Source organism: Sorghum bicolor, chromosome 3 (assembly GCF_000003195.3).
Source record: "Sorghum bicolor cultivar BTx623 chromosome 3, Sorghum_bicolor_NCBIv3, whole genome shotgun sequence".
In the NCBI taxonomy this organism is placed as follows: Eukaryota; Viridiplantae; Streptophyta; class Magnoliopsida; order Poales; family Poaceae; genus Sorghum; species Sorghum bicolor.
The window spans coordinates 10,791,937-10,818,810 of record NC_012872.2 but is presented as its reverse complement, the minus strand read 5'-3'; the positions used below and the strand labels follow the sequence as shown (position 1 = coordinate 10,818,810).

Genomic DNA, 26,874 nt, shown 5'->3' with positions numbered 1-26,874 from the left:
AATGAATTTTACTGAACTGCACATGTGAAAAAGTTAGTGTGGTACACATCCTTTGATAAAATTCTAGGTCCAAAACTTATCTAGGTAGTAAACCTTAGCGGCCGGCGCCATTAGTAGTAAACAGTCATATTTTTCAATTACAACACAAATATACTCGATTTCAAACTGGACGATATATATATATATATATATATATATATATATATATATATATATATATATACACGGGTGGGTTTTTTATACTCCCAGGCTAGTTAGCTGATGTTTAACGGGTTGACAAACACGATCCGTTTAGTTCGAGGTGAGTAGAGTAGTATTCATCTGGACGTATATAAGTGATTTTTATTTTAGAAAAATGATGGCTGGATAACTCCCGTGAAAAATGGATAAGGTTTTTAATGGATCGCTTGTGTATATATTAGGCATGTTTGGACGTACGTCTTTGGCCTGTTATATCGTATGTTTTGAACACATACTTTTTGCATAAGAGTACATATACATACTTTTTGAGAGGAGTATTTATTTATACTTTTTTCAAAAAAGTATGTATACATACTACCTTTTCTAGTATGCATATATACACCCAGATTTAGCTAGTATGTATACATACTTAAACAACACGTACGGAGATATAAGAACGTGTATTCATATTTTTTGTTTGGGAATAAAATATATGTGCATACTTCTATAAAAATAGAGTATGTGTATATACTTATATTGACAAAATTACACCAATATAATACTCACACCAAGAAAACAAAGCATTACTAATAAAAATCTAAAGATAATACAACAAGCCTTCGTTGCCAATTCTAGCACCCTATCCGCATAGATTCCTATCTACTGCAGGTGGCAATTTGTTCTCCTCTGCTGGATGCTCACGCCATGAAGAATGCATGCCGAGATAGATACGTCCGCCGTCGAAGGCATCACTGGATACTCACCACAGGAGCCACCGGCACCAGACAAGAAGATCGAGAAATGCATGGAAAAAATCATGTTAGTTCAATTCAAAAATTAAACTAGCATATGTAGATTGGAACCAAAAGATCAAGAATAAAAAAAAGAGATCCACCATCCGTCACCCAGGATCCAGTGTCATCCAGCCATGGAGAGCGCATCACCGCCACGGCACAGAGGATGTCTGTTGTGTGGAGGAGAGCTCAAACCGCCAGGAGAGGGAGCCCATGCATGTGAAAGAACTCCTGCTGGTCTACTCACCGGGGACCGAGGGGGCGGGGGTAGAAGACAGGCAACAAGTCATGATCTACCTAATGAGATCAATAGTTAACACATACAAATTCTCAGTCAACAAAAGAAACCTGCATCTCTCCTCTGTCGTAGCTACTGCACAATGAAGCCCGACGCCGTAGGACAAAGGCGTGTCCAGCAGCAGTGCCGCCGTGCCGCTGTGCCGTGCAAAGGGCCAACTCGTCGACTTGTGTAAGCAATTGTGGATAGATGAGCACGAGGTATATGGTTTGTTGAATGGAGAATATTTCACGGGATAAAGATCACGTAGATGGATAATGATTAAAAGAGAATTCCTCGGTGGGTGAAATACATGCTGTGGTCCACCGTATATGTGATTTAGCGGGTTCGACTTCTGACCCGCTTTGCGACGACACCCTTACCTACTTGGTTTAGGAGTAGGAAAAATTTACCATATATATATATATATACACACACACGTACGTGTATATAGAAATTTTCATATATATATATATATATATATATATATATATATATATATATATATATATATATATATATATATATATATATATATATATATATATATATATATATATATATATATATATATATATATATATATATATATATATATATATATATATATATATATATATATATATATATATATATATATATATATATATAGACACACACACTACTAGCTCCCATAAGTACTGATAATAAGTTTCAGACATACTTCATACATGCACATATATCAACAGGTACGTAGTGTGGCACTGTGCACATGGACATATATAGTCACATGGTGATGATACATGGAATTTATTGGACAAATATATGTGATATACTTGTGTATAAGAGGAGCGACTAGCAAGCATAACATACATATTCAAGGATATATCTCAATATATATAGTGGGCTGGCTAGTTAGGTATGTCCTTGAAGTGAGGCTTAGCCATGGTCGGTGAAGGGTCGTAGCGCCCGTAGTCGTTCATCTTCACCTGCCTGAGAATTCTCTCGTGGACCACCACCGCCATTTCGTCGTCTTCCTGCAGCTGCTGCATGGATTCCGATGTCTCCTGCCATGTATGCATGAACAATTACACGCTACACTACGTGGTAGTTTCATTTCAAATTGTAGTTAATTTATTTTTTTCCCATGTCAAACTTACTAGTTTAAACTAGTTATTTTAGAAAAATATATTTGCATCTACAAGTTCAAATAAATTCACTACATATCAAAGCATATAGCTGCATAGGTCATGTGAAAAAATAATGAAAACTAACTTGACGTTATAGATGTTGATGCATTTCCTCTAAATAACTTGGTCAAAATTATAGAATTGGGATTTGGTAGGACAAAATCTAAGCAGACTATAATTTAAAACAGAGGGATTGGAGTACTTAACAGAAAAGGTGCTTTGATGTATCCATGCTGTACGTAGCTGCTACTGATTTGCATTGTTTACAAAGTTCAATTCTGGTGATCAAGCATATCGCTATATCCAAGATTGACATGGATCTAGCTGAGTTCTAGCTACCATTTGACAGTCAAACTAATACGAATCGGCCATTGTGCTAACCTGTCAAATAGAACTGATTGTCCTATAGGAATGCACGGAATGTAGTATAGAAATAAACAATCTTGGAGTTGAAACATCGCGTCTGATTATGCCTAGTCAACGTGTTGCATGTTCTATTGCCGTGCTCCTGAGAAGAAGAGGGAGAGGACGGGCCAGGTCCGGGCCGGGGCAAATACGAGAAGAAAACCAATAATCCATCTCCCATACTCGGATTCCAAGTTTTAAATTTGCATTAGCTTTTGTGCAATGCCATGATAATTATATATACATAGTTCAATATACAAGAGCAACAAGAAAATATATGCATCGATCTCTAGCAGTTATTGTTCCTCTCTCTCTCTCTCTCTCTCTCTCTCTCTCTCTTGTCAAAATGTAAAATATACATACATACATATTACACATATATATGCATAGTTAAATATGTACCATTGATTCTGATGCGTCATCTTTGTTCAGAAGCCTCTTCCTATGCCCTCCTGCATCAAGCAAAAGCTCCACGAATCACTACAGAAATTAAAGTGAAGGACAAACTAGTATGTACGTATGGTTAACACGCGGGATCGAGATCTTATATATCACACAAATCTTCTAGAACAGGATTTCTAATATGGAATTGATCAACTAAACGACCAGCAAGCACGCTAACCTGCCATGGCGGAGAGCAAGAGCGACGCCAAAACGAGGGCAACAAGATAATTCGACTTCCTGGGCTCCATGGCTAGCTCGCGAGGAGCATGCAGCCAGCTACCTTGAAGAGAGAAGGAGAGGAAGAAAGCTTGGGGAGCAGCAGCAGCAGCAGCAGATATGGCAGGAGATGAGAGGAGCCTGCCTTTCCTTGGTTTGGACACAAAGGAACCTGCAGATGCGAGCTGTCTGCAAGAACTAAGAGAAGAGAATGCACTAGCTTAGTAGACAAAATATATTGTCATTTATTTTGTTTATATGAGATGATGGGTATGTGCATCTCAGTGGAGTCCCTGTTGCAGGAATGCTGTTTACTAAAAAAACAAAAGGCAGACTAAAGGGGTTGGTCAGAGCTTTCCCTGTGGAATTTTGAGGGTCTTGTCATCATTAGACTTGCTGGTTCAGCCTGTTTGATTAACAACTAGCTAGCCCCATAAGCAAAAGCAGGCTAAAGCCACTGACTTGTACCAGTACATGCCATGCAAGTAGTCCCCTCTTTTATTATTGTATTTGCTGGTGCATACCAACTGCATGCCTTGAGTGTAAGAATGGTATGGTATATACATATTTTTTTAATGAGAAGAGAAACTCTCATGAAGCAATGCCTTGAGTGGATGCTGGTTGCTCACAACTATGGCGCTTGTGGGTTCCACAAGCCTGAAGGAATTCTAATTTGTGTATGCAGTTGGACAAAGGGAGATCATTGGTCAGGGATCTGCAGGGGTGTTTGATGGCCAGACATGGGACAACCATCAAGGCAACCAACATGCTGAGCACCAGGAGTCCAGTACCTCAGATAGAAACCATACATGATGCCTCTGACTAATAACTTTTCTGGCATGCAGCCAAAGAATCATGCGGTACCTCTAGTTTAATTTGTCGTTTAACAAAACGTCTCTGTGTCCTCAATAATAAAGAAGTATATCTACAAATAGCAGTCACAAGATCACATGAAATGATTTCATCAGATTTTTATCATGAAGAATACCTCCAGTGTAGGATTTTCAAGCATTTTAGGTAAATTTTAAACATCGAAAAGTCATTATTGTCAAAATTGTGTATTGTACTGTAAGTATCTGAAATCCTTGTTACATCTAGTGGGGAGGAATAGGATATATTAATTTGAAAGTGCACGCAATTATATGTGGAGAACAGCGTTAAAAAGAATTGTGCTACGCAACAGTCAACATTATGGGCTATAACATAAACTATTGGAAACATAAAAACTTTAGCTAAAAGAGGCTGATAAAAGTATATGATCGTCTTGTTAGTGGGGAACTGCTTTAGTGCTTCGGAATATTGTGCCGTCTAATCAGATTAGGGGTGGTAGACAACGAGAATCGTAGCTAACTAGTGGAGAATAAAGAGACCGAATTGCATGACCTTTTCTTTTTGAACATGCATATGATTAACGTAATCTCTCTGGTTCAATTCAAGTATATATCTATATTTGCATATATATGTATTTATACTTCTATATCTCTATATATACACACATAATAATATTAAAAGAAGGAATGGTTCTTCCGTTCGTTGCCTGACACGTTTCTCTGATGTGTGGGCTCATCTTGTCATCCACAACCCTTCTTCAGCCAATTGTACTTTAAATCCTTTCAACGAATTGCTTCTCGCCGTCAGTGCTCCACCCACACACTTGCCTACCTTTCTCCGATGAGGGTACAGGCCGAGAGAATCATGTTGGATGGCACATGTATTGTCGTCCCATGACAAGAATTCAGGGCTCAGGTATCAGTGGAGGTAGACTGTATCATCGTGCAACATGACATCCCTTACAATTTGGAGCTGCAAAACCTTCCACACCACTTATGTCAAGGCCTGACCAACTGAGCCGGTGCGCACCGCAACTCAGCATGGCTCGATGTGCATGGGTGTATGGCTCATCTTCTACTTTCTCAACCTCTTAGAAAGGTGCACACAACAACCACCAATTTAAGCTGAGTTAATCTCTAGTGAATTTCCAATTCATGATTAATTAATTCCTTTATTGCACTTAGCATTTATTATAGTTAAAATAAGGTTTGTCCAAGCACAACTAAATCGAACAAAGATTGCTAGTTGTACGTCATGTTGCGACATGAAGAAACTATGAGCACCTAAGAAGGGGTTGGATTAGGCAACTTAAAAACCTATGACCAACTAAAAACACTTATCAAAACTTATGCACGTCTATTTACATGTGCACCAATGTTTTGTTGAGTGTGCTGCTATGTCTAAGCAAAAAGGGTTTTGCACCCTAGGTTCCTATCAACTACTAGCAAGCTAGACTAGCTAGTAGGAAAGATAAGCACACAATCAAAGAAGGCAGAATAAATGCGGAAAAATAAATGAGTTAGAGAATGCAAGTCATGTGTTAACTTTTTCCTAGGGTATCAAGGAGCTTTTGCTTTCCCCTAGTCCTCGTTGGAACCCCTCATAGGTCAAGCACCCGGTCAGGTAACTCTATGGATTGCCCATGGCCATGGGACTTCCCCACTTGCAATTGGATCTTCATGTGGCCTTCTCCCGCACCGCTCCTCATCGTCTTCACTGTCAAGCTTTATGCCAAAATGCCAAGGACCTTGTGTCCCTAGGTACAACACTGACCTCAAGGATGGCTAGAGGGGGGCATAGCCTATAAAAACTTTCAAGGCACAATTCAAAACTAGGAACACCAATTAGTGACAAAGGTGATCCAATAAGAACTTTGTGTCTAGCCAGACACTCAAGAGCAAGCCTCCTATACAATTCTAGCTAAAGACTAAGCTAAAAGAAAACAAATCCTACACAAGCTTGTAAGAACCACAAGGAACCAACTAACTAGCCAAGCTATCAAGAAGTGCTACTTGAGCACAACTAAGAACTAAGGCTAGCCAACTACACAAGGCAAATAAACAAGAGGCTAAACTACTACACAAGTAAAGCAAGAACAGGTGTAGTAGAGGCAAACCAATGAGGGGAGACACAATGACTTACCCTTGAGGTTTTGTTTGCTATTGGTGACATATGTCCCCCATTGAGGCGAGTCCTTGGGCTACCACTTCTATACAAGACATGCAAGCTCTCAATCTAGGCCCTAATGTGGTAGCTCATGTATAAGCCAGCTAGTCAACAAGGCACTCCACAAGCCTTAAGAAATCCGCTAAGGTTTGCTCTTGCAGTCACCATGAGGATGAGCATTATTGATGGTAATTTCATCGTAGTTTTGCATAGAAAAAAACCATCAACAAAGTGTTAGCCTTGGAGGAATTGAGCATGACATGATCATATTTTATACAAATAACTTGGTTCCACATGTACATGGACTTTTGAGTATGCAGGTGAAACGTAGGAGAAGGTGCGACCAAGGGGGCAAACACTAGGGGTCAACCAACCCTAGGGGATCACCTGACCCCCCCTTGGACCTCCTTGGCCCTTAATCTTGGTGGTAATCCTACAAACACTCTTTGGGACACTCCTAGACATTGGATGCAGTTGTGCATTCTCTCGAGTGGCTCATATGCAAACACATGGATTGATGGACCCACCAACATGAAAATACAACACGACAACCATTTATAAGCATTCAACTACACTCATGACATGGTTTCTAAGAGGAAATCAAAGGAAGATTGATGGTTTCCAATTAATCCTTGGGTGCTCTAGAATTATTCTAGGAGGTCTCGATCTTCATAAACCAAGTAACTCCTATTTTAATGTCACATACTACAATCCTTTAGTGGAACTAGATTTGAATGAGTTGGAGAAAGGATTGGAGAATGGTCTTTCATTGTTATTTGTCCACTCTAGATCTCATCAAGTGTACATGGAATCATCCCGTTGATCCTCCAAGACAAGGTCAACAAAGAGTGGTAACTCCTAGTTCACAATTTGCAATTTTTTTATGAATTTTACCTTTTGGCCTCTTTGCGAGTTGCTTTAGGTGAAGAAAGACATAGCTGTCTAATATGGATCTTGGATGAGCAGATAATTTACCTCAAGTCATCAAGTGAGAACTATATGGCCATTCAAATCTTTGAATTTTACTTATGATGGTCATATAAATGCAAATTGGTGTGGTGATCTACCTCAGTGGTGGTATGGTTTCTTTGGCATAATTCCAATTATTTCAAATTTATTATGCCTTCATCAAGATATAGGATGACTGCTCTAGACTCTTAATTGGAACATGTTCATTTCACAAGTAATTTGAGTACTTGATGCACATATCAATGGAGCCCATTCTATGTCTTGCGTCTTTAACAACAAAAATCAAGTGTGCAATGTTGGTATCTCTTTTGATGTGTGTTCTATTGCTAGATTGTACCAAGGTGGTAGAGTTGATGCAACTCCCATGTTCTCGGGCATTTCAAGACTACCTTTCTTTTTTATCTTAACCTAGAAGGGTTAGTGACAAAAAAATCTAAAGGAATGCTTTACCTTGAAAACATGATCTTGCCAAATTGTGTTATATATTTTTTAGCAATGACTAAATAAAAACTTTAGTGGGAAAGAAGTGGTAATCCAAGTCATCTCCCAACACTGCTTTGTTTATGGTCATAAGCTCGACCATGTGGGATCTTCATGTTACACTATCATTGGCAAAGTGGATCCTTGTTCCATCACCATTCATTGGTTTTATTGTTGAAACTTTAGCTGCAATGTTAGTGCCAAAAATGCAACCACGAGATTTGTAGTATTTGCAATAAATGTAAGCATCTACAACCATCCTTGCAAAGAGATTAGCAAAGAGGATGAAAAGGTGGTTGTAGTCCTCGTGCACAATTGTGGCGCAACAAACGACTAACTCAAGAGACTTACTGTGCGAGCATCCATTGTGTGGTGTTTCAAGGATGAACCGATGAAGCTCTCATGCTCGTCCATGGAATCCATTTCTTCAAACTCCAAAGTTAATGTCTCAAAGACGTTGATGGCTCAAAAGTTCTCCTCCTCACAAAGACATGGATAAATATGGTAAGGATTCTTGCTCATCGATTAAGAAGGTAAAGTGAGGGCCAAAGAGAAAGGCTTATGCTTGAGTGATGATGGTTGCTTGGGTAAATCAAGAGCACATGAGTTGTCTTATTTTTGGGTGAAAAGTTTTGTATCATCATAGACTCGGTCAAGGCAGATGAAGAGACAAACATCACTCCTTCGAGCAACCAATGCTTGGAATGTGGCTTTACCATTGGAATTTTTTAGCAAGAGATAGGGTTAGTGAAAGCAATTTTCCCAAGCTTTTCATTTAGGATCCCTAAAGATGCACCTTCTTAGAGAGGTTTTTCTAGAGCAAAGCCCATGAAGAGATCAAAGTCAAGGATAGAGAAAATGTGGAAGTCTAGGTAAACCTCAACTTTGTCCATCTTATGGCACTTGCAATTCGATGACTTTCAAAGATAAATCCCAAAGGACTTTTGAAGAATTTTTCAGTTGGGGCTAGAGGCATGTTGCCAAAGATTATGTCCGCAGGATAATCTAACATGATGTTAGCATCTATGATGGGATCATGAAGAGCTTCTAATGCACTCCCTCTTATTAGGCATCTACGGTGGGATCATCTTGAGGAATACTTCCTCGAGAAGAACCAAAGGAGAAGAAAGTGCCCTATGTTTGCTTTCATTCCCAGAAGTAATTCAAGGTGTTCCCATAGTCATTGAATCCATACTCCTCAAATTCAACTCCTACTCCTAGAAGTAAAATTTATTCCTCCTCTGGTATTCTTGGTTTCAGAGAGGTTTCAACAGAGAAGTCTAAGAATGTGGAAGGTAAATACTTGGACCTAGTTGATGAAGGTTCCTCATGGTTTGACTCATCTTCCACCATGATAGTTTTGATATGAAGATTGATATAGGGAGTGCTTTCTAGGATGCGGTCGATCTAGGATTTCTCTCCCTTCTGTCATGGTTTTGTATGAGAAAGAACATTTAGAGATAGGGCCAAGATATAGAGAAGAGTTCTCGCTATGACCCAAACAAAAGTGTTGGAAAAGCACACGTTTAGGTATAGATAAGTTTAGGCTAGAGCGAATTAACATTGAAAAACTAGCTCAGGCTGCTTCTATGAAATTACTTTAAGACATGAACTTTTTTAAATATAGTTTTTGCTAAAATTAAAAAAGAAAAGAAAAGAAAAAGGCAGCATCAATTGAAGAGACCACCCTGCAGTGTTGGTGCTGACCTTATATAGGTATTACTAGAAAATGTGCTTGTGCATTACAAAGGAACCCAGTACATATTAAAATTAAACTACATATCATCACTAGACTCAAGCTGTTCTACCTCGTATAAGCATGGCTCATGAGTCATGAGTTCAAGTCATATATGAGATACGGAGGGCACAACCCAATACACCTTGAATCAGAATCTATATCGATCATCTCTAAACAGAAGTTATTCTAACTCGTGTAAGTCATGTAACATACAAGACACGAAGGATGTAAGTGCAGTTTGAGAAGGAAAAAACATGACATAAGAAACTCTCTACCGACAGTTAGAGAGAGATGAACCAAATGCATAAAATTTTGGGTCTTTAATATTAGACTAACAAATGTGCCCGTCTGTTGTAACAAACCTAATAATATAGGAATAAAATTTTGTATCATCACTAGATATGAGTTGTTCTAACTCGTAAGGCATGGATCAATAAGTACGGGTTACATACGATATGTGTAGAGCGCGACCCAATATGTATTGAAATCGGACTGGGTATCTATCATCCCTGTATGTGAATTGTCCTAACTCATCACATATATATGGATCATGAGTCCGGATCATAAACGAGACACGGAGAACGTGAGTACAATTTGGAGCGAAGAAACTCTCCACTACCACGGTAGCTAAGGGGAGGTGGATGAAAAAAATAGGTGAAGAGAAATTTTATCTCTTTAATATTAGGTAAGGTGTAGATATAGATTAGTGGTAGGATTAGTATTTGAAAGTGATCTAAACAAAGTTTAGGCTTCTGTCCAGCATGGACCAATGACCAAGTCTTTTTTTCGTTGGAATAGAAGGCAGTGTGACCTATAATTTTTATTAGGCTCAACTTTAACCAGCTCAGATTACTGCATGAAATGGTACCCGTAACAAGCAGCAGAAACATAGCGGGGGATTGGACATTCACGAGTCAAAGTGTTGGCAAACCAAAGTTATTACCAAGGCAGAAAATTAGCTCTTTAAAATTATACTATCATATTTGTCTGTGCATTACAACGGGTGGAGAAAATTATACCTCTCATAATTGACATCTTCTATAGGATAGTACACATGATTTCGAGGAGAGAGCCAGTGTCTTTGATCATTACCCATGTTTACTACAATTTGGTTGAGTAGAGCTTAATATTCTAGAGATCATTTCAAATTGCTCAGTATGTATAGTTGTGGAATACAATAGATAACATGACGAATGCTATTAGTTGTGGAATACAATAGATAACATGATGAATGCTATGAATGTGCATCCGAGCCAACCAGCGACCCAACATAGCATTGCTTCGCTAGGCCACCACCGGGTGCAGGCGGAGGCAGCCAGCCTACACCATGATGAAGGGCGCGCGAGGGGTATAGCGGCTGCATCCACGACAAGCACGGCCAGATCAATGGTCCTTGCGGGCGGATTGATGCTGAAGCTAAAGGTCCCTATAGGCCGGCCCGATGGTCCTTGTAGGCCTTGTGCTTTAAGTCGGCAAGTTTTTATTGGCGAGTTAGTATAAAAATAATAAAAGTAAAAATCATGGACTTTGCACAAAGAAAGGTGATTGCTTGGATACTCATCTAGACCTTTGAGTCCACTCTCTTGAGAAGGGTGTTTTGTTCTTCTTCTTCTTTTTGTGAGAGTTGACCGTTGCTCGCTACCACGGCACTACCTTCATGCTCGAGAGATGGCACAAAATGGAATAGTAACTGCGATGTACGTAAAGAGTTGCGGGAAATTTAATGAGACAAAACTCCTCAACACATTGACAAGTGGGGTCACACGGCCTTCTATTCCAACGAAAAACAACCACCCACACAACCCTGTTGTCTCATTCCTCCTACCTGCCTCCCTTTGCTTTTCATCTTTACCGTCTCTACTTTGTGTCAACAGACACTCAAGCCTCTAGGAAGCCAAGTTGTCCTCTCGCCGAGCCTATTTGCGTCGTCGCAACGGTGTCTCCTTGATGTTGCCTCTTCATCTAGAAATCGGTGCCTCTTGTCTTCACCGAGGTGCCACACATTGCCGTCGTCCACCCTGCTAGGCCGGTGTCTCCGAGCCAACCAGCGACCCAGCACAACATTGCCTCGATCGCCAGGTCACCACCGGGTGCATGCAGAGGTGGCCTACGCCACATGCGCCTCGAACGGCCTATGGTAAGGCGTAAGGGCGAGGGGTTCAGCAGCTAGATCCATGACATGTACGGCCAGATCGACAGTTCTTGTAGGCGGATCGATGCCGAAGCTGAAGATCCCTGTAGGCTGAACGACGGTCCATGCAAGCCATGTGCTTCAAGTCGGTGAGTTTTTTCTTAAGTTGTTCTTGCATAGGCCCATGCAGCGATGGGCACGGCCAGATCAACGGTCTCTACAGATTGGATCAACGGTCCTTGCAGGCGGGCACAGAAACTCTATGACGCCACATCCTTCCTATCCGACTTCTTTTGGGAGTTTTTCTTATATATATATATATATATATATATATATATATATATATATATATATATATACATTTGAGCTATTTTTATGTCTTCATAGACTTTCGGTTCTTTTCTTGCGTATCTTCTTAGAGTTCTTTTTAATCTTGTCTAGGTGGTTTACTGATTGAACTCTCCTCGTCTTTGCTGTCTTCCAAGTCATGTTCTTGCTCTTATGGGAATACCCTACGATTCCGTAGATGTTTTGAAAGGCACGAGCGATACGGTTGTTGCAGATTGCGATTCACGGTGAATTAAGGCCAGACCAAACAAATGGCACCAAAAAAAAAAGCTGCGGAAATTAAAAAAAAGGTATATAGATTATATAGATATAGATTTTGAGTCTGATATAAATTGGGTAATGTATAAGGCTCCGTTTAGATCAAAGAAATTTCATAGAAAATTTTTAGGAATCCCTTACTTTGGAAAGGTTTCACACAATTGCAAAAGAAGGCCTCTACTCACGAACAGTGGATCAGCCTACTAAGAGCCTATGGTTAGTAGGACGTGTTTCTTGGGCCCATTTCCCATAAAAGATGGCATAGGAAAAATGACGTGTACATTTTCGAAGTCAGCACCGCTTGAATTCCTGTCTTCTAATTCCTGCTTTCCAAACAGAACAGAACTCAATGCAGAGACCAACTACAGACGACACAATGCCAGAAACATAACAGCCTTTTTTTACCTAAACAAGAACGGCGAAGCATGAAAACAGGGCTAACACTGCAGCAACCACAATTATACCACCCCACGAACAATACACTGCTTATTATTCCTCCGACTGAAAGAAAAAAGTCCCAAACAAATCAATCCTCACCACTGAATTTCAAAAAATAAAGAGAAAAGAGACATTATTATCCCCACCAGATGAATTAATACTGCGTGATCTACATTACCACACACCACATGGCAAACCTACAGGAGGCATAACAGCAGTCTTGCCAAGGCCACAGTCAAGGGTAATCATCTCTGGCTGGGTTCGACAGTGCGCACGTTAGCTCCTGTCATTCCTTCAAGCCTGTCCTTCATTATATCTACAAAGTGACCAACCATTTCATGGAACTGCTTCAAACCAGAGAGTGGCAAGATTATAGACGAACGATCAGGTCCAGCCACCTGTAATTACAATCACCAACAGTAAGAGCAATGGATCACTCTTGTGCGTTGAAACTGGAGGTTTGTGTTTACAAATAAAAATGAGCAACAGGGTACCTCAGAAATCCTCAAATAATGGCCCCTGTTGTTGCTGCCCAGGTCGAAGAAGAACCTCTTCTGATCTGCCCTAATCACCTTAGACATACCCATGCCACTAATTTCTTCTTGAGGAGGCAGATCAACCAAGCGGTCGACATCTACCTCTGGCCCAGAAGCGGACTGGCTACCATGTCCAGCTATAAATCCGGCACCCACATCATCGGAAAGGCCAGGAAGACGCTCTGGCGGCTCCATGTGTTGCTGGCCAATCCAATACCAAAAGAATACAGTGTCATAGAGGGCAGACTTCACAAATATGCAACAAACATTTCTTTTTGTTAGCTCTACCTGATTTGGATGATTTGGTAGGACATACAATCTGGAAGCCTCATTATTTATTTCCAACAGTACATTCCTGAATGCTTCCCAGCCCTCTTCACCAGAGCTGCCAGCTGGAACAATTATGGTACTCCGATTCCTGTTGACAGAGGCCTCGGAAACCTAAATACAAAATGTTGCGTAAGCAGGTAACTATTGCAGTTATGTCACACATAAAACTGTGCAGTTACTTCAGAAGCAAGAAAGCAAAGCAAAAAAAAAGAAAAAGAAAAAAAAAGTGTAATACTTCTCCCCAGCTATATATACAAGACCATAACCTTTTACGATTTATATCTAGGGAAAATATTAAGTGAAACCGCCTTCTCAGTGGATGTTGAAAACAAACTAACACAAATTATATATAGTTGGCAGCATTAAAACATATAATATTTCAATTCCAAATTTAGTTTGAATCATGAAATTGACAGATGCCAGAAGAATATGCTAGGATCACTGCGTGTAGTGTACCACCCAATAAGATTAAGCTACACATTAAGTATTTTCAAGAATGCAACAGACAAAGACTGCTCAAGATCATTATGTCCCTAAAAAATCAAGGAAATAAAAAAAACTTAGGAAACCAAGCAAGCAAGGTGACATGTTCAGCAACATGATAACCCACCAGCTAAAAAACTAAAATGCAACACCTATCACTATTTGGAGCCACAATCTGAAAATGTAAGACCTTTTATGTTGAGAGCATGCATCAAGGACTGTCTTGAGATTTTTAATCCAAACAATTTCCAAATGGAGAGCCCAGATCTGTGGTCCATAATGCATATACATGCAGCATGCATCAAGTTTTTGCTGAAAGTACAGCAATACACCATTTTCTGTTGGTTTCAGTTGTTGATGGCTTCAATACCCGATTTTCAACATGACACTATGAACAGGTAGCTCTATTTTCTGATATATATTGTCCCAATGAAATTAAGACACAAGCATACAGTGCTGTAACTCAAGTTTTTGTATATAAAAATCAAGAGAATAATCTGAAAAGTTTTTTTGAAGGACCATGAGAAATAAATTGATTTCTGGATCTATCAGTATGTGAACATTAAATTGGACATTGCCACAAAAACACGAATATTGACCAATCAAGCTTTATTTCCCTTTTTCATTGGATTTTGGAACATCAAGTGCTACACCAGGATAAAATTCAAGAACAAATCTGAACATAAACTCACAACACCAGAAAGAATAATATCACTGATTACCCAAAAAAAATGTTGTAAATAAAAGATAGTAAAATCAATGTAACAGCAACACATAAGCAAGCAGCATTATCCATACAATTCAAATTTAGGAAACCATCAATTTGTCAGGTGTATATCTTCGATCAACAATTAAATGGCCTAATTCTCTCTCCATAAAAAAACAATCAAGACCTGTTGGACACACTAATTGGTGGTGAACCTAGAGCACCACATCAGCCATTTCTACTCTCCCTCTGGTATTCTTTACTTTTATAATGGTCTGCAAGGTGCAATTTTGACCAATATTTTATATACTAAATTTTAAGATTATAAAAAGTGATTTTCCAGGACAAATCACAAGATTTTTATGTGTCTAAAATAAATAATTTTATAAGTTATTGAAGGCAAATGTTTTAAAAGCTAGATCAGATCTCGTCCAAAACATAAATATTTTTTTCACTAGAGGGTGTAGTTAAGAAGTAAATACTTTGTAATTTTGCACAAGCAGAATGCTCTACGCAACAGAATATGCCACTAAATGCAAACACAAGATACTACTTTGCTTGGTTGCCACTAGGCTAATAAATAACTGGCAGTTACAAGCAGTAAAAGTGAAATCTGCCAGAATAGGAGAAACCAAAACCTGCCAAGGGCACAACTACTAAAGAGGAAAGTCCCATTTTGGTCATCCATCTTTGTGTTGTGCCCAGTTGGACCTAAACCTTTTCAAAGCTTGAAGTAACCCCCAAGCATATCTTTTTAGGACATTTAACCTGATGAACTCGAAGCTTGGTCAAAGAAGACCCGTGCTACTGACAGATGGGTCCATGCTCCACATAGCAATGGAAAACTTAGTCAGGATACCCATTTAGGACCTAGATGCCTTGAATCAACGAAAATCTGAAGAGAACAATAGGACCTTTTCACTTACTAAATAAATCCACACAAGCAAATCCCGTTCTAGCGTGACAAATTACCCCTTGTAAGAGCTAAACAGTTTGGCTTCCAAATATGTACGAAGTTCCCGAATTCGGCAATATTCTCGTACCAACACACAAAAAAGATGACAAAATTTGAAAGTGCACGCGTTCATACAGAGAACGTTACGTCACCTTGAGGAATCGGCCCCTCTTGTTCTCCCCGATATCGAAATAGAACACCTGCACCGCGCAATGAGCATAATTAAGCCACGCCAAAATTAGCAGCAACGGGTACGAGAAATCAGCGGCAGAAGCGGGCCAATCGCGAAGGGAGCGGGGGGGCAATACCTTGGTCTGGAGCCGCAGCTCCTTGCTGAAGGCGTCGCGCTCGTCGGTGCGGATGTAGTAGTCGAAGAGGTCGAGGAACCAGGCGACGCCGTCGACGGGGACGATGATGGTGGAGCGCGTGGCCGAGGTCTTCTCTGAGATCTTGAGGTACCTCCCCCGCGGGTTCTCCTTCAGATCGAAGTAGAACAGCTTGTGCTCGAACTGCAGCGTCTTGCTGACGAGCTCCACGTCGCCGCCCCCGCCAACGCCGACGCCGCCGCCGGGCCCGACCCCGCCGCCCACCATGACACCTGCCCCGACCCCACCTCCTCCACCACCGCCGCCGCCGCCTCCGCCGTCCATGGCCGCCGTAAGGGTAGGGTTTTGGGGAACGGAGGTCGCGATTAGGGTTTGGGTTTAAACGAAGGAGGTCTCGAGTGGAAGAGGGGGATGTGAGGTTGGAAACGGGGATAGATCTCGAGGGGGGGAGGGTGGGGTTTACTCCGGAAACGGTGGGCGACCCGGTTTGGGTGTCTTGGAAGGGACTGACGTGTGGGCCATGGTTTTCGTGGAGCCCATGGACCGGCGGGTTGGGTGGGTTCTTGGTGGGCGGCGGGATGGGCTGGGACTGGGAGTGCTCGTGTGTGCGTGCTGTACCTGCGGCGGATGCTGACCGCGCGCTCGTGGCGTGCCGACCCGGTACTGGCGGGCTCGCTCTCACTGACATGATTGGACTGGGTAAGGCTTGGACACTTTTTATTCCCCTTTTGGGCTGCTTCTCTCGTCTCGGCTTGAGGAACATCGTAAAGATCAGCCCGTACCAAGCCAACACGGGCAACGTAGCTCTGCGAGCCTCTTTGGCTCATCAATGAAACTGGGTGGATAGGAAACTGTGTTCATTGCTAACGAGTTGATTACCATTGCGTCACAATAAGAATGAGCATTGCACAAACAATGAAATTTGAAAACAGAGCACTGAATTGGAGGGAACCTGAACAAATTTCAAATCAACACTCAAAATTTGAGGCTAAAAAATTAGATCAAAGCATCGACATGTGTCCTTGGGTACCAAATGGCAAACATTGTGCACAGGTAACCATCAATTTGTATGCCAAAATAATCACAAATAAAACAAATTCATCGCACATATGAATGGGACTAATCATTGAACCAAATTAATTGAAGCAATTAGATCTAAGGATGGAGCATAAGGCCAGTCTCAATGGGGTTTCATGGGGTGTTTCATGCACATTAAATACATTGTCACATCATCTTTTTGCATGAAACAGTGAGGAGAGAGAAGGAAAACGTTTCATCCCGGTGAAACGAGCTAGCGCTGTTTCCAACGAGTTGGAAATCGCGTGAAACGCGCGTTGAGGAGAAGAGTTTCATCGCCGGAGATCCCGTGCGCACGCGCCTCCGCCCGCCCCCTTCGCCATCTTCCCGCGCCTCGCCCCAACCTTCCCGCGCCTTTGCCATCGAGCCCGCGCCCCACTCCATCTCCCCGTGCCTCTGCCTCCTAGCTTCTCGCAACCCACCCCATCGGAGCCGCTAGGGCAGAGTCCAGCGGCCATGGATCCACCGCCGCCTGAGTCTTCCGGGCGGCGCGCATCCGACAGAGGAAGGAGAGGGCACGCGGCCAGCCGCCTGGGAAAGAAGACCGCGCCCTCGTCTGTGCCATCATCGTCTCCGGCGTCCTCACCAGCGCCGCCACCGATTTCGACGCCGCCGCCGGTATCCTCCCCTGCTGTGTCGACTGCCTCTCCAGCACCGCCTTCTTCTGTGCTGCCACAACCACCGCAAGGAGTAGGATGGGGGCCATACCCCCAAATTTTACATCTCTTCATGGAAATCTAGAAGGCCCAAATTCATGGTAAGCAGTTGATTTCGATCTGTGCTATGCATTTTAGATTGGTGAACTCCAATTGCTAGCAAAGGCTGGGCGCATTGATGCATTTCATAGATCTAAGAAATTTTGCAGATAATTTCGAAACTCTGTATAAGACTATTCTGAATTTTAGTTTGGTCTCAGGTGATAATTAATTATTCACATATTTGTACATTGTACAAGGTCCATCGAGTTGATATATTTCAAGCATAAACGTAACTGCCATTGAAAATTGTTTGTAAGTTAGTACCTGAAGGAGTGCTTCTTTCATTCAGTATAAGATGCAGTACAGTATGATAGATTGAGTTCCTGCAGCCAGACAGGTTTATAGATATAAGAGAGTAAAGCCTTCCAATTGATTGAGTGGTTTCTTCAATACCAGCCAGACAGGTTATGATAGATTGAGTTCTTGCCTCATTGTTATCAACTTGATCTGTGTTTTTGCGATGCTAAGACCATGTACCTTGAGATGGTATAATAATATGTCATTGACTGACTATTCTATGCAAATTTCAGGGGCTATCTGGCAGGTGGTTTTTTGAATTTTATGCAACAACCACACTATCCGCCACAACCACAAGTGCATGGAGAAAATTTTCATTTGGTTGGTCAAACTATGAGCTTCAACTCGATATCTCAATCACCATCAAGTGCCTATAGGAGAGCAACACCTGAAGCTGCTAAACAAGGTACTTCAACTAACGATCCAATGAACATCGACACTGATCAAGTTGACAACAATGAGGCAAATAGGACAGCGAAGAAAAGATATTGGACAGCTGAAGAGGAAGAGAGGCTGGGTAATCACTAATGGAGTTACCAAACCATTTTCTTAATTTTCATTTTATATACCACTGTTTGGTATAGAGCTTGTTTTTTTTCATTTTCTTATTTTGTATTTTGTAGGCTAGTTCTTGGTTGAATGCTTCTAAAGATCCAATTAAGGGTAATGACAAAAAAGGTGACACATTCTGGAAGGAAGTCACTGATGACTTTAACAAGAAAGGAAATGGGAAGCGTACAAGAGAAATGAACCAGTTAAAGATTCACTGGTCGCGCCTGAAGGCATCGATCAGTGATTTCAATGGCTTTTGGACTAAGGTTAGTCAAGTGAATACTAGCGGGTACTCCGATGATATGCTGGAAGAAGAGGCACAGAAGATGTATGCAAACAAGTTTGGAAAGCGTTTCTCGTTGGTGCATTGGTGGAAGATACTAAAAGATGAGCCGAAATGGTGCGCACAGTTTGAGGAGACAGAAAAACAAGAGTGAAATAATTGATGTTCTAGATGAACAAGCACGTCCCATTGGTAGGGAAGCAGCAAAGGCCGAGCGCAGTGGAAAGCGCAAGAAGGAAAATATTATGGAAGGAATTGTCATTCTTGGGGACAATATTGACAAAATTATTAAGGTGCAAGAAGATCGGAAGGTGGAGCGCGAAAAGGTCACTGAAGCACAGATTCAAATATCAAATGCAAATTTGAAGGCAGCGAAGGAGCAAAAGGAAGCAAAAATGTTTGAGGTATATAATACCCTGCTTAATCAAGATACAAGGAACATGTCTGAAGATCAAAAGGCTAACCACGAGAGGGCAATACGCAGATCGGAAGAAAAGCTATTTGCTGACTAAGGTGAGTTTTGTGCACTGAAATCTAAAATATATTTCAGTCTACAATATTAATTAGTATAAGATATTTAGAAATCTGAAATCTATAATTAGTATAAGATATTTAGTAGGTACTATAAAATCTAAAATATATTTAATTAGCATAAGATCTGATCAGTATGAGATCAGTATATTTAATTAGTATATGATCATTTCAGTCTATGATCAGTAATTAGTATAAGATCTGATCAGTCTGAGATCAGTATATTTATTAGAAACTTCAGTTGCTGTTTCACATTCTAGTGTGAATGTCACTACAATGTCAGTTTCACATTCTAGTGTGAATGGCACTACAATGTCAGTTTCACATTCTAGTGTAAATGGCAGTACGAAGTCAGTTTCACATTCTAGTGTGAAAACAAATACGCATGCACCTATATATATGCACACGCAGGGCTCTCTTTTCCTCACACACGAAGGCAGTACAAAGTCAGTTGCTGCCATTCTCATTCTAGTTTTAAAGCTTTGAGGTAACTTTCCTTTTTTTTTCTTGTGTGTAGTCTCTTTTGCTCATCTCTTGTATTCACTGTTGTCTCTCATCTCCAAAGATGTCTGAGGAGAATGACAATCCTGATGGAAATCAAAATCCACTGTACTTGTTGGATGATTTTCTTGCTGAGGATCAGATCATAGATGATATTCTCGATGAAGCCATGGTGGTCATACAGTCCACCATGGAAGGTCTTCAAAAAGAGGCTTCCGACCATCGATTCAATCCGAGGAAGCACATCAAGAGGCCACGAGAGGAAGCACATCATAAACTAGTGACTGATTATTTCTCAGAAAATCCTTTATATCCTTCCAATTATTTTCGCCGAAGATTTCGTATGTCTAGGCCACTTTTTCTACGCATCGTTGAGGCCTTAGGCCAATGGTCTGGTTACTTTACTCAAAGGGTGGATGCCGTTAATCGGCATGGGCTCAGTCCACTACAGAAGTGTACTGCAGCTATTCGTCAATTGGCTACTGGTAGTGCTGCAGATGAACTGGATGAATATGTGAAAAATGGAGAGACTACTGCAATGGAGACATTGAAAAATTTTATCAAAGGTGTTAGAGATGTATTTGGTGAAAGATATTTGAGGCGCTCCACCATGGAAGATATTGAGCGTCTACTCAAAATTGGTGAGCGACGAGGATTTCCTGGTATGTTTGGTAGCATTGACTGCATGCATTGGCAATGGGAAAGATGCCCAAATGCATGGAAGGGTCAGTTCACTCGTGGTGATCAGAAAGTGCCGACACTAATTCTTGAGGCTGTGGCATCACATGATCTTTGGATTTGGCATGCGTTCTTTGGAGTAGCGGGTTCTAACAATGATATTAATGTTTTGAATCAATCTACTGTATTTATCAATGAGCTAAAAGGACAAGCTCCTAGTGTCCAGTACATGGTAAATGGGAATCAACACAACACTGGGTACTTTCTTGCTGATGGAATATACCTTGAATGGGCAGTGTTTGTTAAGTCAATACGACTCCCTATCACTGAGAAGGAGAAGTTGTATGCACATGAACAAGAAGGGGCAAGAAAGGATATCGAGAGAGCCTTCGGTGTATTGCAGCGTCGATTTTGCATCTTAAAACGACCAGCTCGTCTATATGACCGAGATGTGCTCTGTGATGTTGTGCTAGCGTGCATCATACTTCACAATATGATAGTTGAAGATGAGAAGGAAGAGGACATTATTGAAGAAAATCTAGATCTAAATGTGCATCCTAGTTCATCAACTGTTCAAGCACCAGAATTCTCTCTTGATCAGAATGTTCCGATAGAGAAAGTTTTAGAAAAGGATACTTCTATTCGTGATCGGTCGGCTCATCGCCGACTTAAGAATGATTTGGTGGAACATATTTGGAATAAGTTTGGTGGTCGTGCACATATATCTGGAGTTTAAAAATACATGTAATTATTTTATTTTTCTGTAACGTTTATATATATGTATGGTCCACTTGTAAATGTCTGAATGCTCATCTTCAATTATTTTGGTTTCTGCAGGGTGCCACTCTGCCAGTGACAATTTATCTCCATTGTTGTTTGCGGACCAAGGTTAGTTCTGGGAATCTCATCACCATTGATAGAAATGAAAGGTTGAAAGATGTGTGATCATGGATCAAAGACTTTATATTCATGCTTTGAAAGGCTGAGAGCTCATGCCAAACTATTTTTTGTTTGCAGGATAAAAACAACAATGTGAAATGAATGTGTTCCAGTTACCTGAACTACTGAAGGCTATCTGAACTTTTGTTATCTATCTTAGTTTAGTATCTGCACTACTGAAGGCTATCTGAACTTTTTCTTTTATATCTCTGCAATGGTTTGGATGTCTGGGATATGTGCTTCTTCTTTGATTTGAACCTGAAAGTACCAACGAGCTGTAGGCAAGAATTTTTGTGATGCAGGTCCTTTTTTCTGTAGTACGATGCTCTAGTATGCATTTTCTGTAAATTTGGTGCATCTGCATTCAAATTGTGTGATGACATATGACGTTGCAAAAGGCTGTATAGTTTTTTTGCAAGGACAAAAGGCTACATAGTTCACAAACCACAATGGATCACAATACAGTATACGAATTAAATGCTAAAGATAGCCTATGAAACCGTGAGATGAAACTGTACATTGAGACACTCTATTTCATTTAGTTTCATTCTTTGGTGTCACGTCTTGGAAACTGGGAGATGAAACCTCCCATTGAGACTGGCCTAAGGCAGCATCTGCATCTCTTCCCACACCATTAACAAACTGATGGCAAGGGTTGCGAGGCGAGCCCATCATCCGTTGTGGCACTAATTTTTCAGGTTGCTTTTATCCCATGCAACATGTTGTGCATAGGTAATGAAGCATCATCTCTTTATTGGCCAGCTTATATAGATACATCAACAAAAATGTAACATTCCATAAACATACATATATGTCCCAATGGTATGGGTAAGATAGAGGTGAACGAGACTAGTGAACTAAACAAATAGACTCATGTCAGAAAAATTATTTCCTAAGATCTATTATGAAAACTCCCAAAAGGAATTTATATTATGGACGCTAATGATCAAAATTTGGTCAAACTTGTGAAAGGTCAAGATGGTCGATTAGGAGGAGGTGAATAATCGTTTCTAAAACTTAAGTGCTACAGCTAAACGGTAGAAACAATAGAATAAAACTAATTGTCTGGGCACAACTTCAACCCTCTATCTAATTTCACAAGCACTCTTAAACTAAGGTATCAGGCTAGTGAGAGCTCACCAACACAAGCCTAAATATATATATATATATATATATATATATATATATATAAGGTCACATAACCCTAAGCAACTAGAGCTCAAGCAAGTACATGGGAACGTTAAACACCTAGTACTAGCTACACTAGTAAGCACTACAGTAATACAACTACTAGAGCTACACAAGCACAAGAGAGCAACAACACTAGCACGTGATATACATTTGAAGAGCCGAGTGTTAGGGGAGTGCAACCCAATCGAGAGACAATAGGACATAGTGATTTCTCTCCTAAAGGTTCGGTGGCTTACCAACCACCTACTCCCCATTGAGACAAATCCAAGGATGTTGTTCTTCCTCACTAGACACGAAGCTCGCAAGCTCGGTAAATCCCTCAAGGCAAGCTCTAATGTGAGCACTAGCTTCTTGAGCTAAGCGATCACTTGGTACACTTCACACCTCCTTCTACTAGATTTTTCTCTTTGTGATCTTCTGTGGGGATGAGCAAAAGAACCCCATACAATTGCTCCTTTGGAGCCACACACACAATCTCCTTGTGGGCTTCAATGGAGTTTTTTCCACCAAGCCATCTAGGAGGTTGCAATCTCCAAGAGTGACAAGCACCACCTGCTCGTAACACAATCACCTAGTGCCACACCTTGCAATCTCTCAAATGAACCACAGTAGAATCACTCAACCGCTTGGTTCAAATATTTGCCCACAAGCTAAAGGATGGGAAACACATATATTCCCATGTACCAACAACCTTTCCTCATATATTGTCTCAAGAATAAACATTTTGCTTTGGTCATCATGTGAGATTGAATATTTCAATCCATCGATAAAACATAAACTTACCATGGCAAGGCTTGCCTTGACAATGACAACCATTTGCTCCCTAATTTATGTTAGAGTGAATTCCCCTTCCTTGAGACAAAGACATGTGTACTTTTTTATGTGGTCATCAATTGATTTGAGTATCCATGAACAGAATGACATGATCAATAGAGCAACAGAGACAATGATGGATGTAGTTGATGTTCGAGTTGAATGAAGACATGTGAATACATGTTGGGGTTTGGTCAGTCAGAGACGTACATTGATATAAACATATAAACAAGGATGCTAACTAGAGGATAAAGGGTTTAACTAATCATAGCCATTTATATAAGACTTAAGATGTAATCGCTATGGTTGTTCTATAATGTATGTATGTTAAGTCGGCTCATGTGTCATGGCATCACTATGGTTGTGTAGCTAGTGGCGTCGTTCTGCTAGAGGTAAACAATAACATGGTCTAGTTCACAATTCATTAGATGAGGTGCACCTAAAAGGGGATGTGTCAACAGATTAAGCACTTGATGATAATAAAACATAATGGCTTCAAGTGCTACTCAACTAGGATGGAGCCACTAGCGTAGACATAGATATTTCAAGTGCTACTTAACGAGGATGTTTCTTGTGATACAATAGAAACACATTTTATTAGAGGTAAACTAGAGCAAGAAGGATCTAATAACCTACTAGCTTAGCTCGATCGATGGTTGACTGCTCTACTCTACGAGCATGTCCATGAGCATTGTTTTCCCAAGTTGTAGGTGGTCAACAAGGACGACATCGTGGACGAGCGTGGGGGTGGGGTTTGTCCACAAGGTATGTAGTGGAGGAAGTTAGGGGACGTGGTTGTAGGCTACAGCTTGGGCCCCAACATCGAACTTCACGATCCACGATGATGAGCTATTCGAGCAGCTGCTCGTCCTTGTCCATGAGGAGTGCCTCCACATAGGTCTATACTCATCCTCTGCATGGGAACATTGTGTGTTAGGATAGCCGAGTAAGGTCACCTCTCGTTGGGGTGTAGGATGACAGCTATTGATAGAGTTTGTTCGGTGTGCCAAGACATTTGGGCAGGTCTCGTCGAGGACAATGTTGAGCCCATCGGGGCGGAGATCTATTGATAGAGTTTGTTTTTTGAAAGCGTTGACCAACTCTACGTAGTCACACAGTAATCCATTACAATGACCTAGAGTTAATATTTGCACAAATAAGACCTAGATCCACTCATCAGGTGAGTAGCAACCAATAAGATGCATTAGATGTAAAATCTAAGGGTGCAAAACCTAGATGGATAGAAGAATTCAAGATAAAGTTTTTTCTTAATTTCTTTGCTCTTTTATAGTTTAGATTAGATTTAGATTAGGTTAAATTAGCAGATAGATACTAGGTGACAAAATCATGTTTCTTTGGTTAGGAGTAATAACATGATTCAGAAGGAAAGGTATGGTCTTGTTGGCCGCTCTCGCATATCCTTTGCCTTGTGACTCCAATAAATGGTACCTTGTTATGGCTTTGTGACCGATGGACGATCGATCGCCTTGACCCTCCTATATGTTTGGTCGCTCTCTCTTGTGACTGCAATTGGTGCACCAGCACCTCCACATTCACTAGACCCATGATGCTCCTCTTCATGCGTCGCCCATCCCCTCGCCTTAAACGGCATCACGAGCGCCCAAGTAAGAAGTAACGACCGTGCACCATGTCGCAAGCCTTGCTTGCGCCCGTGCCCCCACCGCACGCACGTACGTACATATACGTTTATACTGCTTCTCTCGCCTAGCTACCAGACCGTCAGGCCATCATCAGATCAGAGACCGGCAGGTAGTGAGCTCGATCGATCATCGCTCTTCCTGGTAAAGTCGATCAGTTGAGTTGCCCCTCGATCGCCTCGATCCACGACGTGATGCGCCGCCGTCGTGGTCGCGGGCTCCCCAGCTTCTGCCACGGAGTCGCCTCCACGTCCACGGTGCAGCAGCTCCACGGCGGCAACGGCAAGGAGCTGGTCGCTGCCGGCAGCAGCGCGGCGGGCGCGGACGCAGCGTCCTCGTCCTTCGTCGTTACCGTGCCGCCGCCGTCGTCGTCTGTGGTTGGTTCGTGCGTGGCGGAGACCGAGGTCAGCGGCACCGGAACAGGCGGCGATGGTGGTGATGGTCCGGCGGCGGTCACGCTTGAGCAGATGATCCTGCAGCTGGACCTGGAGGAGGAGGCCGCCAGGAAGGCGGCGCGGCGCGCGGCGGCGGGGGAGGGGACGTCTACGGAGGAGGGCTGGTGCCCACGGCGCATGTCCTGCGTCGACGGCGGCGGCGGCGGCGGCGGCCCGGCCGACCACGTGCTCCGGTCGGCGCGGGACGCGCTGAGCCAGTACCCGCGCTTCTCGCTCGACGGCCGGGACGCCATGTACCGCGCGTCGTTCAGCGGCTTCTACGAGGGCATGGGCCGCGACCGCGACGCCAGTAATAACGCCGGCCACCGGCCGGCGAGGGCTTCGGTGTGCTGCGCCGCCGGCGCGGGGCCGTGCGCGGCGCTCGCGTGCAGCGTGGGGGGATACGAGATGGACCTGGAGCGGACGCTGCGGCTGCCGGCCACCGTCGCGGGGGAAAGCGTGGTGTGGTGCAAGCCCGGCGTGGTAGCCAAGCTCATGGGGCTGGACGCCGTGCCCGTGCCGCTCAGGGGAGGGCTCCGGCGGAGGAAAGCGAGCGGGCAACCCGTGGCTGCGTATGGCGGCGTCGGCGGTGGCGTCAGGAAGCAGAGGCCGCGGAGGACGACGGGGCAAGAGGAGGAGCTGGCCTTGCACAAGGAGAAGCTCTTCATGGCGTTGCATGGCTACGATCTTGTCGGGACGGGCGGGCGTCACGCTGGGGGCATCAGGTCCAGCGTGGGGCCCGATGCCGCCGTCGGTGCCATGGGCACGGACGGCGATGGCTGGGAGTCCCGGCTTCATCGTTGACAGGAAAGTGTAGGAGACCGATCCATGTCGATGTAGTACGCGTACGTCGTTGTTACTGTGTATGGCTACCTCTTCTTTTAGAAAAGGTGTGGTTGCCTAGCACTTAAACTCGACATATGGAACTGTGGTTATGTATTTATATACAGTTTCTCACATAAATAAATATATCCTTGTAATA

General features: G+C 42.2%; 4 protein-coding genes across 4 annotated transcripts; 2 read left to right on the top strand and 2 right to left on the bottom strand.

The window, feature by feature from the left end:
* On the bottom strand, window positions 1,926–3,777 carry LOC8085814. Its single transcript, XM_002455349.2, has 3 exons — window positions 3,448–3,777; window positions 3,228–3,277; window positions 1,926–2,297 (listed from the first exon to the last, which is right to left on the bottom strand). Exons 1-3 carry the CDS (start codon window positions 3,515–3,517, stop codon window positions 2,142–2,144), a joined length of 276 nt encoding a protein of 91 aa, XP_002455394.2. The 5' UTR covers window positions 3,518–3,777; the 3' UTR covers window positions 1,926–2,141.
* LOC8074495 (transcription factor Pur-alpha 1) lies at window positions 12,789–16,605 on the bottom strand. Its single transcript, XM_002455348.2, has 5 exons — window positions 16,163–16,605; window positions 16,007–16,054; window positions 13,669–13,821; window positions 13,339–13,581; window positions 12,789–13,242 (listed from the first exon to the last, which is right to left on the bottom strand). The coding sequence occupies exons 1-5, from the start codon at window positions 16,502–16,504 to the stop codon at window positions 13,090–13,092; spliced, it is 939 nt and encodes a 312-aa protein (XP_002455393.1). The 5' UTR covers window positions 16,505–16,605; the 3' UTR covers window positions 12,789–13,089.
* Window positions 18,646–21,713, top strand: LOC8074494. Its single transcript, XM_021456110.1, has 5 exons — window positions 18,646–18,774; window positions 18,936–19,264; window positions 19,344–19,551; window positions 20,196–21,508; window positions 21,695–21,713. Exons 1-5 carry the CDS (start codon window positions 18,646–18,648, stop codon window positions 21,711–21,713), a joined length of 1,998 nt encoding a protein of 665 aa, XP_021311785.1.
* Window positions 25,297–26,874, top strand: LOC8074493. Its single transcript, XM_002457559.2, has one exon. It carries the CDS (start codon window positions 25,653–25,655, stop codon window positions 26,694–26,696), a length of 1,044 nt encoding a protein of 347 aa, XP_002457604.1. The 5' UTR covers window positions 25,297–25,652; the 3' UTR covers window positions 26,697–26,874.